The sequence below is a fragment of the Muntiacus reevesi genome, chromosome 1, assembly GCF_963930625.1.
Source record: "Muntiacus reevesi chromosome 1, mMunRee1.1, whole genome shotgun sequence".
Lineage (NCBI taxonomy): Eukaryota > Metazoa > Chordata > Mammalia > Artiodactyla > Cervidae > Muntiacus > Muntiacus reevesi.
The window spans coordinates 16,907,100-16,922,706 of NC_089249.1; the positions used below are offsets into that span (position 1 = coordinate 16,907,100).

Here is a 15,607-nt window from a genome sequence, read left to right on the forward strand (position 1 = left end):
CCGGTTTGGCCTGGCTCCTGGGTGGGAAAATGGTTGGCAAGACAGGCCAGAAGTATTCCTTGGCTCCATCCCTTTCCTGGGCATATTTCCTTGTAGGTCAATGGATTGCATGTTCTCCAGTTTTCCAGGCAGTGGCAGAGTGGAGTGGTTGCAACCCAAACTGTGAGGCCTGCAGAGCCTAAAATGACCATCTGGCCACTTCCAGAAAAAAAAATTGCCAGCCTCCAGTCTAAGCAATCCAGGTAGAGCAAAAGTAACCCTAGATAATACAGAAATGGAGCTGCATAGCTGTGATCAACGCAACCTTACTTACTGAGACAGGTGGAAGCTAGATTTGGCCTGTGGGCTGTGGTTTGCTGACCCTGACCTAGAGCACAGCTCCACCACACAGAAGCACATAGAGAGATTTTCCAATTGTCCAGAACCATCTATTGCAGTCCTCAAAGGTGGAACCATGCAATCAGCCCTCCATCCAGACTTGGAGACCAGACACTTATTGCCTCTCTGGAGTCTCATCATTTCAAGTGGAACCAGCACTATTCCAAAGTAAGACAGCGAGGCCTTGGAGCAGAAAAGACCAAGCCCTCCATGCAGTCAGGAGCTCCCACTTATCCTCGTAACCACAGCTCCAGCATGAGTCATTATTTGCCTGAACCACCCCTGGATTGAATGTGTGATGAATTTTCTGGCATTCGGCCCTTTTCTTTTAGTCACATAACCTCTATCTCCACAGGACAATGACCTTGCTTGTGTTGCATGCTGTCTTGGTGGGTCTCTCTATACTGACCGTCTGCCTTCTTCTGATAATTATGTGACCACTGTTGGACTAATCACTGTTTCCATGGAATCGTAATCTCGAGTTAAGCCCTGAAAATGATTATGGTAGATTCCCTTCCTAATGGGGTGCCACGAAGATTGTCTATTACTTCTGGCTACCCAGATTCCTGGGGCTTCCCTGAATCCTAATATTTCTGAAATTGGTAATTTGGGGTTAGTTATTTTTTTTAAGTTTCTGATCATCCATGGTTTCTAATAAATTCCCTTTAAAACATTACACCATATTAGTCAGATGTGGTTTTTACTGCTTGCAGGTGAAGAAATCTGGTATAATCTCCTACCTGATCTTATTAGTTCCAGAGAAACCCTTTTGCCGCCCATATCCCCAGAGCCTTCCTTTCATGGTTACAGGTCAGGTCATGACACTTCTCTGCTCAGAAGGGAAGAGAAGAAAATCCAAAATCCTCAGCAAGGCACTCAAGGTCGTCCTTGATGTGTCCCCAGGTGTCCCTCCCATGTATGCCTCCTCAAGGAGGCAAACAGTCTTTATTTCTCTGGGGGAAACGGCCTTCATTTAGGTAGACAGATTTTTGCCCTGGAATAAGCCATGATGGAACAGTAGCCTGCCTCTGTGCTAACTAGAGATGGAGGGAAGTAAAGGAGACAGAAAGGGAAGAGAAGACGTCCCTATGGGGTCTCTGCCATGGGACAGAAAGACAGGGCATGCCACGCATCTTTAGTTTCGGTTCCTCTCACACTCTGCTCCTACCCTTCATCCCAGTCTCCCAGCCCCTGCCCCTGCCCAGGGACTCACATGTAAGCTTTGTAGTTGGATCCAATTTTCTGGATGCGGATGTCATACTTGGAGTCGATGAAGGCCTCGGTGGTGGCGTAGGTTTTGGCCATAGCCACCATGCTGGTGATATCCTGGTAGTCATGCTGGTTTTCTACTTTGATCTGTTGGGAGGATGAGGGGATCAGTGCCACGCACCTGGTGTTCACTGAGCACCTACCCCGTGCGTATATGGTGACTGTGAGAAGGGCACCTGCCTGGCAGGGGAGGCAGACACAGGACGCCAAGTTGCTCCCCAAAGGCAGCATTCCACCTGGGGAGGCCAAGGGAGTCTTCATAGGAGGGGTGGGCTCTGAACAGGGGTCAGGGGAGGGAATGCGATTCTCACACGGACTATGAAGCAGGTATGTTCTCTGGAGAGGACGGAGGATGGACAAGCACGTGGCAGGAGGAGCTGGGGGAGGGGGATGGGCCAGTGGTCCAGACTGGCCGAGGGGGCAGGAGAGCGGAGATACCTGAAGAGGGTCTTCAGGGAATAGACCACAGTGGGCCTCAACAGCTTTGGCAGGGGCTGGAATGCAGGCATGAAGGTTCTGGACAGCCATTGAAGGAGAGGAGTTTAAACAAGAAAGCAGCTACGTTTGTGATTCAGAAAAAGCGCTCCTGCAGCAGTGTGGGGAGCCGGGTAGGGGGTGTGATATGGGATAGACAAAGACCAGTGTAAGTGTGTGTCCACGTGTGGTGTGCACGGGCAGGTGTGTGCACGTGGGCTATGTGTGTGAAGTCTTGGGGGACGTGTAGAGTGTGTGTGGAAGGTGTGGTTCGTGGCATATGTGTGTGGTGTTTGCATGTGTGATGCACATGGTGTGGTGCTTCTGAGTGTGCAGGCAGTGTGGGCATGTATGTGTGTGGACGGAGTGTGCTGGGAGTGTGCACGCTCTGGACACAGCTAGCTCTGCTAGGCCAGAGGCCTGGGGGAGAAACTCAGTCATGCTGTTTACTGGGGCTGAGGCCAGGGACATGGGGTGTGCCCTGGGGTCGGCGAGAGGTCCCAGGAGAGCTGCCGAGGCCAAGGGCAGGGGACGAGGCCAAGGCTCTGGGAGGACGATCTCGAGACACACCAGAGGCTGGCTCCAGCCCCTGTGCATGGCCGCGTGCCCCCTCCCGTCATCCTCACTTGGACAACAGAGGGGTTCCGTGGCCAGCAGTGGGCAGAGGCCAGATCCGCGGGGATGGGCGTGCGGCGCTCGTGTGCGGGACGGTGCTGTCCTCGCAGCCTCTCCTAGCCCTCCCCACCTGTCCTCCAGGCTCAGCAGTGCCTAGACCACTCCATCCCCCCAGAACGCCGCCGCCCACATCTGCCCCGGCCTCACACTTACAGAACATCTCCGCAGCTCTCTTCTGGGACTCGAAACAGGCTTGCGGGGCAGGCAGGGTGTGGGCGTTATCATGACCATTTAACAGAGGTGGAAACGGAGATTTCTCTCCTTGTCCAAGGCCAGAGAGCAGCTGAGCAGAGAGCCGAGCATGAAACCCAGGGCTGCAAAAGCACAGCTCTCCGAACCACCTCAGGGGCACCTACGGCTCACGCCTGCTCTCCACCCAGCAGGCTGTAGACAGCTCGGCAGGCCTCCTCTCCTCTCAGCTCTCCGTGGGTCCCCGCCTCTGAGACAGCGAGCCTCCTCCCACCGAAGGCCGAAACCACCCCTTGTCCTAGGTCCTCTAAGGCTCTGACTGCTTGCTGTTCCCTCCTTCCTCAGTAACAGGACCCTTAAGTTTTCTCTGGGGATTTGGCCTCTCAGCTAAAGATGACTTTGTCTCAGTCTCCTTTATCTCGGTCAATGCAGCCAAGGGTCCAAGTCCAGCTAGTGAAAATGTGAGGAGATGTGATGTGCGCAACCTCTGGGTGGTGACTTTAAGCTGAAAGAAAACTTCCCTTTCCCTCTCCCTTCTACCTGGCTGGGATGTTTTCAAGACGGTGGGAGCTGGTGCAGCCTTCATGGGCCACACGATGGAAGCTGCATGTTGAGCATGCCTGACTAATAAGGTGGAAGGAACCTGGATTTCCCACACCATGGTGTCCCGAGTCTGCCCTTGATTGTGTACACTCAGACTCCTAGATGAGAGCGAAGTGAGCCTTAATCTTCTTTAAGCCACTGTTATTTTGGTCTTTGTTAAAGTAGCCAAACTGTATTTCTGCCATGCATTTTTCAGCTCTTGCTCTTCATTGATTCTTTGTCTTTTGAATCAACATGATCATGGATCCACTAGTCTCAAGTTGCTCCTGCTTTTCAGTACCTCAGGTACCACTACTCACTCTATCTCAGCATCCTCATCTCCCCACTCACTCCCAAACCAACTCTCTTTGGGTGCCATTCCCCACCGTTCCACCCAAACTGATTTGGCAAAGGTCACTTCTGACCTCCTCATTGGCGAATCCAACGGAGTTTCTTTTGGTCCTCTTGCTGCTTTGACACTCCATGGTATGTGAAATGGCTAAACTTTTTGAAATTTGGCTTCACTATTCTCTTCTGGTTCTCTTCCTTTTTTTCCCCTGGCAACTTCTTCACAGTCTCTATATTGCTTCCTCTTCCTTCAACTACCCGTTGGGTGGTCACAGTATTTCATTCTTGACCAACATTTGGGATCTGGTAAAGAGCGTCAGAGTTACTGAAATTAAAGAATGGGGCTGGGAGCTTGCAGGGATAGCTCGTTTAATTCCGTTTTGTCAGTGGATGGGCCTGGAAAGAGCCAGAGCTACTTCCGCACCTCAGTTTCCTAGTAAGCACAACATACACCACAGGTTGTCTAAGAGATTTCTAGTTGTCCACAGCATCCATTCTCTTTTTCTATAGCTGTGAAACGCCTTAATCTGGGGGTGCATGACCATCCAGAATAAACATTGCACTTCCTCATCTCCCTGGCACCTGTGTGTGCTCATGTACTCAAGGCTGGGTGATCACATTTTGGTCAATGGGACTTGAGCAAAAGTTGGGTTTGAACTTCCAGGTCTGCCTTAAAAGGGAAGTGTGCATGTGAGGCGGGAAGGGGGAGTGCTTTACAATTCTTTCTTTCCTCATCTGGCTGGCTGGAGGGGCACCATCATAGACTCTGTATCTGAAAGGCAACACCCCAGGAAGGAAGGATGGAAGGAGCCGGTTATGTGAGAGGGAAGGTCCTCGCTTGTTTAAGCCATCTTAGGTTTTTGTTACAGAAACTAAACTTCATCCTTAAGTAAATATCTGTAGAATGCATCATGTATGCATTCATTTATTCACAGGATAGACAAAAGAGAGCAAAGAGAGAAAGTATAGATGTAGTGGTTTAATTAATTAATGGTCATCTCAACCTTCCTTTGTGAACCCTTCTCTCCTACATCGGGTGTTAGGGTGGGGCACTCATCCTGTCCTCTCTAGGACTAAACACGTAACCCAGGTTTCTTATACATGGGCTGGTAATTTTATTCTCAAGTTGGGTGCTGTCTGAGCCCCATAAAACCTGACTCCACCCTTGGCTCTACCCATGTCTGTCTCCCCATTTGACACGAGCTTCCTGAGGGCAGACAAGGCATCTTGTTCCCAGTTATAACCCTGCTGTCTGGAATGCTGTGGAAGGCCCAGACACGTCTGCTGGGCTGAGTTGAAGAAGGATGGATAAAGATGTGCTTGTAACTGGGAAGGGTGCAAGGGGATGGAAGGAAAAATATGGGGTCTTGGAAAAAGGCAAAGAAACTGTGCTTCAGGGAAACTTGTTTTATAAAGTAAAATTTTCTGTAAATGCTTGGGCTGGATTCCACACTTAAAAGGTTTACAGCTTCCTAGTGGAGCGCCTGTGGCGCAATCGATGAGCCTGGGTGCAGTACTTGGAAGAGGCTTACGGCTCCCTTCATGAGTCTTGAGACCCTGGTGACGTTGGGGGCCTTGCAGAGGGGAGCAGGTGGCCTTTTGGGGGATGCTGGAGGAGCTGCTGGGCTGGTGCTCAGGGCATAAAGGGAGGTGGCATGAGAAGGTGCTGGGGACGGGCATCCATGGAACGGCCACAGCCAAGGGAGGGAGTCTTGGCATGCCGATGTATTTACTAGCTGGAAATCCCTCCAACTGTCCACAGAGACAAGCTGAAAACAGGAAGCTGTAAATGAGCTGTGACTCAAGATGACCCATGTGCTGCTCTGGGGACCTGTGCCCAGCGAATTCCTTGACTCTGAAGACTCACATCCCCACCCACCTCCCTACCCGCTCTACGGCCCCGCACCGTCTCTTGCGTCCTCCTTGCTCCGCCTTCCCCACCTCCCCTCCTCCTGGCCCCCGCCTTCTCCCATACTTTCCCTCCTCCGTCTAGCATCACCTGTCTCCTCTCTGCCCGCTGCCCACCTCCCACTCCTCCCATCTTTCTCCATCCCTTCCTTTCCCTCCTCCTCCCCTTCCCCACTTTCCCCACCTATCTCAGTGCGGTCTCCTTCCCCCTGCCTTCCCATCTCTTCTCCTTGTTTTCCTCGCTGGATCCCTGTGTGGTTTCTCACACTCTCCTCCTCTCCAGCTTTTTGAACTGCTTCACCTCCCTCGTGTGAGTGTGTGAGTGTGTGTGCTTGCACGTTCGCAGACATGTGCAGAGAGAGAGAGGAGTTGAGAGACAATTCCGAATCTCCTCGGTGGGCTTCATCCAGGCCTGGGATGGGAAAGTCATCCTTACAGCCTCAGCAGACTGTGTGCTATTTGCTTGAACACCTCAAGCAATAACAGGGAGCTCACTGCTGGGCAAGGAAGCTCATACCGTCTCAGGGAACTTGTCCTACTGTATATTAGACTAAGAGTGTTCGAATGGTTCCAATGACTGATCATACAGGGTAAGTCTTGGCTCTTTGCCTTGAGTCTGGTTTTCATCCACTAGAAGCAAGCCAGCCATCCAGGTATGCCCAAGTCACTCTCTTCTTAACCCATCCCAACATGCGAGCAAAATCTCTCAGTTATGTCCAACTCTTTGTGAACCCATGGGCTGTATCCTGCCAGGCTCCTCTGTCCAGGGGATTCTCCAGGCAAGAATTCCAGAGTGGGTTGCCATGCCCTCCTCCAGGGAATCTTCCCAACCCAGGGACTGAACCTGCATCTCTTATGTCTCCTGCATTGGCAGGTGAATTCTTTACCACTAGCACCACCAAATTAATCACATAAACCAATGTCTTAAAATAAATCTATGTATAGCCTTCTCATGGTTTCCATTTCTTTGGACAACCCCGATGAACACTGTCTCAGCTAGTGCTGTAGCAAGAAGACAAAGATGCCACCTCCCAGAGTGAGCTGTGACAGACACCACCATGGCCAAGCACTGATAGTTTCACCCACGTTGATATAATAAGGTTGGGCTGTCAGAGATTAGAGATTGTGAGATGGTGATTTCTTAGGAAAGGGTTATGTCAGTCTACCACTCTCCCTTGTGCTATGTCCAGTAGGGGCTTCAGTGGGACACCCACCAAGACTGATATGTCTCTGGTGCTGAATCCTTCCCAGGCTATCTGCAGGGGAGCATCCTGCCTTTGGTTTATCCAGGCTAAGCATGCGAACGCCTCCCATGGACCACAGGTGGGCAGTGTGGAGGGAGCAGGGCTGAAGGACAGATGCTGACTTTCTACCACCACAACCCTGGTCCAAGCCACCACCGTCCTGCCCTGGACAGCTGCAGTCATCTCATTTAGAATTCCTCTTGCCTGAGCCAAAACCTCAGACTGATTTCCTCACAATCTCTGGGCATGGGCCAAGGCATCAGTATTTTTGGAAGCTCCCCAGGAAAATGCGTGCAGCCCAGGTAAAAAAGCTTCTGTGATCTGGTTCCCGGTCATCTCTTTCTTTTGCACTCGCCCAACTTGTCCCTGCCTCACTGCTTTTGCACTTGCTATTCTCTCTGCTTGAAATAATTTTCCTGGGCACCTTCCCATGGCTGTTTTCCTCAGAGGCTTTTCCAGCTACTTGATATCAAGTAGCTACTCCTTCCTGCCCACTCTGAGAAGTCTCTACTGAATTATTACTATTTTTTTTCTTACCATCTTTGACTAGCTGAAATGACTTATTTGCTAATGTGATTATTGTCTCTCTCCTTCATTAAAATACTGAATAAAACCAGAGCCTCCTGTGTCTTTCTAGGGAGACAATACAATAAAATGTTGAAGAATGCAAGCTCAAAGCCCAGCTCCCTCACTTGTTAGCTGTGTGACCTTGGGGAAGGTACTTAGCTTCTCTGTGTCTTACTTTCCTTATTAGCAAAATGTGGGTAACTTGTTAATATCCAATGTGGATGACTTGATTGCTGCTGAGCATCAAATGAGCATCAAAAAAACCATACATGTAAATGGTTTAGATGAACTCTTCATTCATTACAGGCCTTCAACAAATGTTAACTATTATTATCATTCCTTTTTATACCTTGAAACCCACCATAGTGTTTGGCACACAGCAGATGGCTCAATGTTTGCTGAAAGAATGAATGAAGGGGCCAGTCATGGGAACAGCTGGATGAAGAGAATCCAGGCAAAGGGAAAGGTGGTACAGTGGCCCTGGAGCTGATGCTGCCTGTTGAAAAGAGACTCACAAGTATCAGGAGAAAACGGAGCCTTGAAGTTTTTTCGTGGAAGCTGAGGGCCAAGAGGGATTCATGCTTGGAGGAAGGGCAATCCCACTTGCCCTCAGCGGTGAATGCTGGGAATGGGGCCAAGATCCTTCCTAGAAGATGGTTCAGAATCAACATTGATAGAAAAACACATGAGCCATTGAAGCCCATCGCCCTATTTCAATAGCCTAGAAAATGTTTCAGGCGAGTATGACCAGCAGCTCACCCCAGCCAAATTCATCTCTATCAGGTTTCTGTCGAAGGCCCAGTTTGGAGCAGCCTCCATCTGCTGTGATGACCGGGGCAAGCTTGTTTTTTTCAAAGATAACTAACTATATGAGGGAATTTACTGAACTGGCTGATTTATTTATGAATAAGCTAAAAGCTAAGCAGGGGGATCTACCAAAAATAATAACTGTAGCTTCAGAACACTTGCTCTGTAGTCTCTCTTTCCTGCAATAATTAGCTAGTCAAGCCAGCTGGATATTCAGGCCACTCCTAGTTTGAGATAATAAAACCATAACCCTGGCACACAAATGCATGCTTGTTTTTCTGTTTTTATAACAGGAAGGCGTGCTTCCAGCTCATTCCAAAGTGGTCTACGCTCATTAAGAAGCCAGTTAGATGGAGTGAGAGAGATGAGCTAAATATCTGTTTTCCCTCCCAGTAAATATTTCCCAGCCTTGTAGCTCCTTGACTCTCAAGGGTAGGTTCCATGTGTACATCATTAAGCCATGCTCACAGAGTTTAGCTCAAAATCATTCCTGAGCTCAGCATCAAAAGCTTAAGAGTTAAATGGGAGTTACAAAGAACCTAATGCACAAGTCCCCACTTTCTGGATGCATGATGCCCATCTAAAGAATGATTTCACGGCATTCCAAGGCCAAAAGAAGTGCGAACTATTTATGTCCTACCAGCTTAGTCACTGAAATAAACAACGTACATAATGTTTTTATTTCATAAGTAACTACGATCACTTACAAACGAGCCGTGTGTGCTTGCTGAGCACCGCACACATTCCCGGACCCTCGAGTCAGAGTAGACACTTCACCCCATTTCCTGTCCCATACCGATTCTCATTACAGTACTTGCCTTTCAGCACAACCACCACCAAAATCCCAGTGTTGCAAAGATGTGATGTCACTGAAAGGAACACGCTGTGATCTAATGTTGAAACTGTGAACCGCCTCGGCTGGTAATTTGCATGGTGATTGACTGATGCCGAGAACTGCTGTGTTTCCCCCTGAAAATTTAAAATGCACTCTGCTGCCCTAGGGCCTTGGGCACAGAGTTTGGGAACTGTGGGCCTAATGTTATTACTTCTGGCACCCTCCCCCAGCAGCGGATAACGCAAGCCTCTGGTGCAACGTCCCTGGAGAAGAGCCTGTCTGCTCCTTCTGTGAAACGCGGGTTTGAGAAACCCGCTGGGGTGGGATAGCCAATAAACCGGTCTGTACTTTAAACCAGTCCCCACCTTAGGAAAGTTACAAGGATACTGTGCTTTTTAAATGACATTAATTCTATTCTAGATTGATTCATCAAGACCAGTCTCTTAGCTTAAAGGTGCGCTAGTTAATGAGAGTAAGCAATTTGGACGAGTCCTTAAACCTATCAGAAATAAAATGTTGTTTAACTACTATATTAAATGGAGCATCAAGGAACAGTCCCTGTCATTGAGGAGTTCACAGTCCATGGGAAAGACCGGTAACCAGACAACTCAATAGCGGGTGACAGATGCTGCGACACAGGGACCCTGATGCACCCTGCGGTGGAAGCCGGGGCAGGTTTCCCAGATGAGGTGATGGATTCTACTCTGACTTTCTTCACTGTGATTATGGAGAAGAGGATGACTTGAAACCCAAGGCTTCTCTTCTCGTTGAAATCTCAGAGAAACAGTTCGAAGTCCGTGTTGGCATGGGGCTATAAATATTCTCATTATTTTTACACGTATTCTTTCAAGACACCTATTTTTCCTTGAGCACTAACTGTGCCAGGAACTGCACTACACCGTTTATCTACAGCATCTCACTTGCTCTTCACAAACAGCCCTTGGGGAATCCAGCCATGGTGTATCCTCATGAGCCGTGTCTCTGTAAACAACTATAAAACTGGAAAAAAATAACAAGGCAACTGTGTTGGGGCAGTGGGAACAGGCCATGCAAGGCTGATCCCTGAGATGAGGGGCATCGGGAGGTGGGCCCCCTGTGCACCCAGCCCCTTTCCTCGCCTCCTCTCAGACTCGCTGCACGTGTCCGCAAGGCTCCCACACACTGGTCCCCTGGCACTTCTTCAACCGCCCCAGCTCTTTCCTGGTTTTGGGCTTTTGCATATGCACTTCTCTCTGGAAGTGTCTTCACTCTTGCTCTTGCAAGGCTGGCTCATTTTCTTTCCTCAAGTCTGTGCTCACGGGCCACCACCTCAGAAGTTTCTCCAACAGTTCTACCATGTTTTTCTCTCTTAACAACCTGTTGTTCTTCTGCCTGTACTGAGTAAAGTTTATAAGGGTATTTATTTGCTCATTTATACCCTACCTGCCTCTCCCACTAGCCTGAGATTCCTATACCCCATGCTAGCACCACACCTGGCATGCTGTAGGTGCTCAATAGAGAGCTGCTGAATGAATAAAGGAAGGGAGCATGTATCAGATTGGCCCTACCTCTTCCCTGTGGGAGGTGGGGGAAATGTGAAGACGGAGAATTCCTCCTCCCCTTTTATAAGAGTCACTGAAGCGCAGAGACGACAGAGAGCAGATCTGAGAACACTTCACGGATGATGTGGGATTGCAGACAACCTGACCACGCAGTCAAGCCTCCCTGTAACCTCCCAGTTCACCAGTGAGACTCAGAGAAGCAACGGACTTGTCCAAGGTGCCCCAGCCAGTAAGTGGAGGGATGGAGACTCGAAACTGGTCCGCTGAGATCAGAACCCCGTGATCTGTTCACGACACTGCCCTGCTTTGAAAGCAAAGGATGGAGGCAACTCGTTTCCTTTGATCTTTTTCCTTCCCACCCCCACCCTTGGCTCCTTGCAAACTGTCCTGACAGATAGACTGGAGCTGGCACAGGGTAGCCCCTGGGAGTACAATGGGGCAGGTGCCCAGTCTCTTCCTGGAAGGTCTCGGGGAGGACAAACTCTGCCAGCCAAACTCCACAGCCGAGGTGTCCCCCAGCTGGAGTTGTGGCCCAGATGACTCAAGCCCAGGGCCTCTTGGGCAGGGTAGCCTGTGCCAGGGACCCTGGCATGGCTGAGGCTCAGAGTTACTCACTGGGCAGGCTGCCACCTCCTGAGTCACCCCTCTACCTCTGGGTGGAAAGAAGAGGCTGGGGACTGAGGGGCCCACTGGGTGGGGACTGATTGACTCATCTGGTGAATAAACAACAATAATGACTGTAACAACAATAACGATGGACCACGGCGGCTACTCTTAATGCGCTACTGTAACAGCTGTGTTAATTCACATGACCTTTGTGACAATCCTACATAGTAAGTACTGTGACTTCCCCATTTCACACCTGAAAAGACTGTGGCCTGGCAAGGTTATCTAACTGGCTGCAGGACCTAGAGCTCGCATATGGAAGTGCTGCGTTTCCAGCTAAAGTCTGTCTGGCTCCCAAATCCAGCCATTCATTTGATAAATACTGAGCCCCTACTGTAAGCCAGGCGTTGTTGTGGGCACCAGGGAATACACTGATGGGGTTGGGTGAGGGGTTAGTAAACAAATACATATGTGACATATTAGGTAGGGGAGATACCTTGCCCAAGACTACACCACACTCCTAGGGCAGCCCACACCTGATGATGGATTGGGGCAGGAGTTCAATGGCACAACCCCTTGCCATGATTTGGGATGATTCTGAAGGGCCACCTCAGCCCTGGAACTCCTTATGGAGTCAGCTGATGTCCCTACTGTAACTGCACTGCAGTTCAACTTCTCCCCCGCCTAATCCTGCTTCCCTCACTTCCCAAGGCAATGCTTCCAAGCTCAGACCCCAGTGTGCCTCTTGAAGCAGGTCCCCATCTCAGGGTCTACTTAAAACTTATTCCCCACTTCCTCCATCCTAACAGAACTCCAGTTTTATTTAGGCATCTACCCTCCTGACCTCCACCTGACCTCCTACCTCCACCTGACCATGGGCTTCAGGGGGAACTGAAGTTATTCCCCACGCAAGAGGTGAATCCAGACTATATTCAGTTAACGAGAACACGGCACTCTTCTCTCAATGGCCCAGGGCTGGACTCCTGAATAGATCAGCTCAATGAGACGGAAGAGAACATTCCAGAATGCCGCTAGCAGCAGGGGTAAGACCGAGGAAGCTGCCCAAGAGTGAAGCTGGGACTGGGGCCAGCCGGCAGAGACAGAATGCGCCCAGGACCTCAGTGACACTGAAACACTAATCCTTGGGCTTTCAGAGTGTGTGAGCCAGTTTGAGGTGGAATTTTCCGTTTCTTGCAGGGTCGACGCATTTACTGGCTACTGGCTGTCTAAGCCTGCTCTGCGGTCCATGAGGCTGTCTGCAGGAAGGTGTTCTCGCTGAGGCTCTTGTTGGAGACAGACATTTTCCCTCCCTCCCTGGGGGTCTCTGTCCTTGTCTTCAGCAGCAGGGTACCTTTAGGTTGGAGGAAAGCTATTAGGGGAGTCTCCTATTTCCAAACTCCTGCAGTTTCTTTCTACGTGGAGGGAGCGACATTGCTGACCCATCTGCACTCCCCCCACCACTCACTCTTCCTCCTCAGAAGTGACAGATTCAGAGCAGAGGGTCTGAAGGAGAAACGTGCAAATGGAGAAGACCCGCCCATTCTCCTCTCCTTTGTCTCTGGGAGCCATCTGCCCACAAACAGCACTAGTCCGCTCTGCTTCTCAGATTGTAAGGTTTCTGAGCCAGGCCCAACACAGGGAAGTCTGAGGCAGCCCAACAATGTGTACATTTGATGGGCAAGCCTGTCTAATTCTGGAAACCCATTTGCCTGCACAACTAAGCCATGTTCTTTAATATCTTTATTCGTACAAATGCATTTGATTTTTCAAACACCTTACTCTTACTATACCACAACCCCTCCCACGGAGCCTGCAACATGGCTGACTGGTTGGAAAAGGGTGTTTTAGCAGTAAAGTCAGGCATGAGGCTGGTTGAGGACCTTTCATGCTTCTTCCAGTTCAGACCCAGGGGTGCTATTATCTGACAGTGTCCCAGTTGTGTTGAAGAGTCAACTTTTTTGTCCCTTAACACTTAATTTGAAAAGGCATTCATTCAGTGGTTCCTTATAGGAGACCTTCCACAATGAATAGCAAAATAGCACCTTACTAGTTGTTTTATCAAAGTTGCCAGAATCTTCCCTTGACCCAACTGGAACCTCTCTCCTGCCCTTTCCCCCCTTCCTTGTGAGATCTTTGTGGGCTGAAGAGAGGGCAGCAGGCTCCTTGCAGGGCTCATTAACATCTGCCTTTTCCTTGCCTGAAGCCATCCGTAGTAAGCCTCCTCTGAGAATGTGACCTCCAGGCAAGGCACTGTGTTGGTTGGCTTGGAGAGGTCTGACTCACCGTGACATGATCACCCCTCTCCGCGACAGGGCCTGACAGCGAGCCCGTCTCCCCCAGGTCCCTGTCTAGCACTCCCCTTTGTCTGGGCTTTCACGGGGAGTGTCTCGACCCTGGACTTGACCGGCTTTGCCTCCCTGTCAGCACTTCTGGGCTAAGCTGCTCCACCCCAGTCTCTTCTCGGCCCAACAGGAGAATAAAGGGAGCCTCTGAGCCTCCTGGGCAGGGTCAGATTCCAGATCTGTGTAATGCAAACACACCAAGCCAAGCGAACAAAGCAGATGCTCCCCCAGCCAGGCTTCTTATTGCAACCTCTCTGCAGACCTCTCACTGCTTCGGGCCATGTCTGCCTGCCAGTCGCCCAGGGTCCCGCCTCCCCTTCCAGGCCACCAGCCTGGGCTTTCACGGCAGAGGCACATGGCCAACCAAACCAAAGAAAAAGACCACCGAGAGCCAAGAGGCCTCGACTCCAGTTCCAGCAAGTGCCTTCTTTCTCTGAACTCGTGGCTTCAAAATTAACCATGCTAGCTTAGGAGATGAGAGTCAATTGAGGGCGGCATTCTCCACAACAGCCAAGATATGGAAACAGCTTAATTGGTGTCTGTCAGTTTATGAATGGATAAAGAAAATCTGGGGGTATACGTGTGTGTATATTATACACATACAGACATATGTATGTATATACATACATACATAAATACATACATACATACATATATATATATATAATTGAGCCCCCCAAAAGAAGGATACCCTGCCATTTGTGACCACATGGATGGACATTGAGAGCATTATGTTAATGAGACAAATCAGGCAGAGAAAGACAAATATTATATGATCTCATTTATACGTAGATCTAAGAAAACCAATCTCAGAGAAAGAGACTATAGAATGGTGGTTACAGGGGCTGGGGGGAGGGGAAATTGGGGAGATATTATTGAAGTGTATAAGTAGACAACTAGATGATGATTGAACTCTGGAGATCTGGTGCATGGTAAAGTGACTATAGTCAACAGTACTGTATTATGTATTTCAAAGTCGCTAAGAGAGCAGGTGGTAAATTTTTTCTTACCACAAAAAAAGAAATGATAACTATGTGAAGGGACAAAGGAAGGTTTTAGCTATGCTATGATGGTAAGCATATTGCAATACATGAATGTATCAAGTCAACATGTACACCTTAAACTTACACAATGTTATGTGTCAATTATATGCGAATTTAAAAAATGTAAATTGAGGTTAAGGGTGAGATCTCTGAAGCCAGACCTCCTGGCTTTGAACTCTGGCTCACCAAATATCAAAGATCAAAAACCTCTCTCTTCCAGCTCCCTCAGCTGTAACATGGTTATAGTACCTGACTCAGACGCCTTCTAGGTAAGAGGAAGAAGCTAATCTGTGTCCAGTCCTCTGGCAGTGCTGGCCCGGAGCATGCCCTCAACAATTCATCATCACTGCCCTCACTTCTAAGATGCTCACAGTCTGTAAGGGGAGTCAGGCATGCCCCTGAAGGTGCACTAGAGGTGCCTGTGGAGCAGCAGAATTCTGCACAGGCACGGTACAGGCACATAGTCGGGTCACACCCACTGAGGGCGCGGGGAGAAGTTCAGGGAACTCTTGAGCTGAATCTAGCGTTGATGAGGCTGACATGGTGTGGGTGATCATGGAGGATAAAAGAGGGAGGGAAAGGCAGAAGAGAGTAAAACTGGCTGCATGTTTGGGGACTGGAGAGGGAGGGGGTGTGAAGAGCCCTGGGTGTGAGGGGAGAGAGGACCCTAGAGGGTTTAGTAGGTTCTGGGGGATCTTGGAGGCTTTATCCATGGATAACAGGGAGCCACTGCTGGGTTTTAAGCAGAAGAGGGATGTAACACTTCTGAGTTTTAAGACCCAAGGTCAGAAGATGTTGG

General features: G+C 49.6%; 1 protein-coding gene across 2 annotated transcripts in view; it reads right to left on the bottom strand.

Moving 5' to 3' along the window:
* SYN3 (synapsin III) overlaps nucleotides 1-15,607 on the bottom strand; it is a 422,732-nt gene that overhangs the window by 21,458 nt on the left and 385,667 nt on the right. For both annotated transcript variants that reach the window (XM_065938516.1, XM_065938522.1), the window contains one exon: nucleotides 1,592-1,734. In XM_065938516.1, the coding sequence (XP_065794588.1) occupies nucleotides 1,592-1,734 (143 nt within the window). The remainder of the gene's footprint in view (nucleotides 1-1,591; nucleotides 1,735-15,607) is intronic.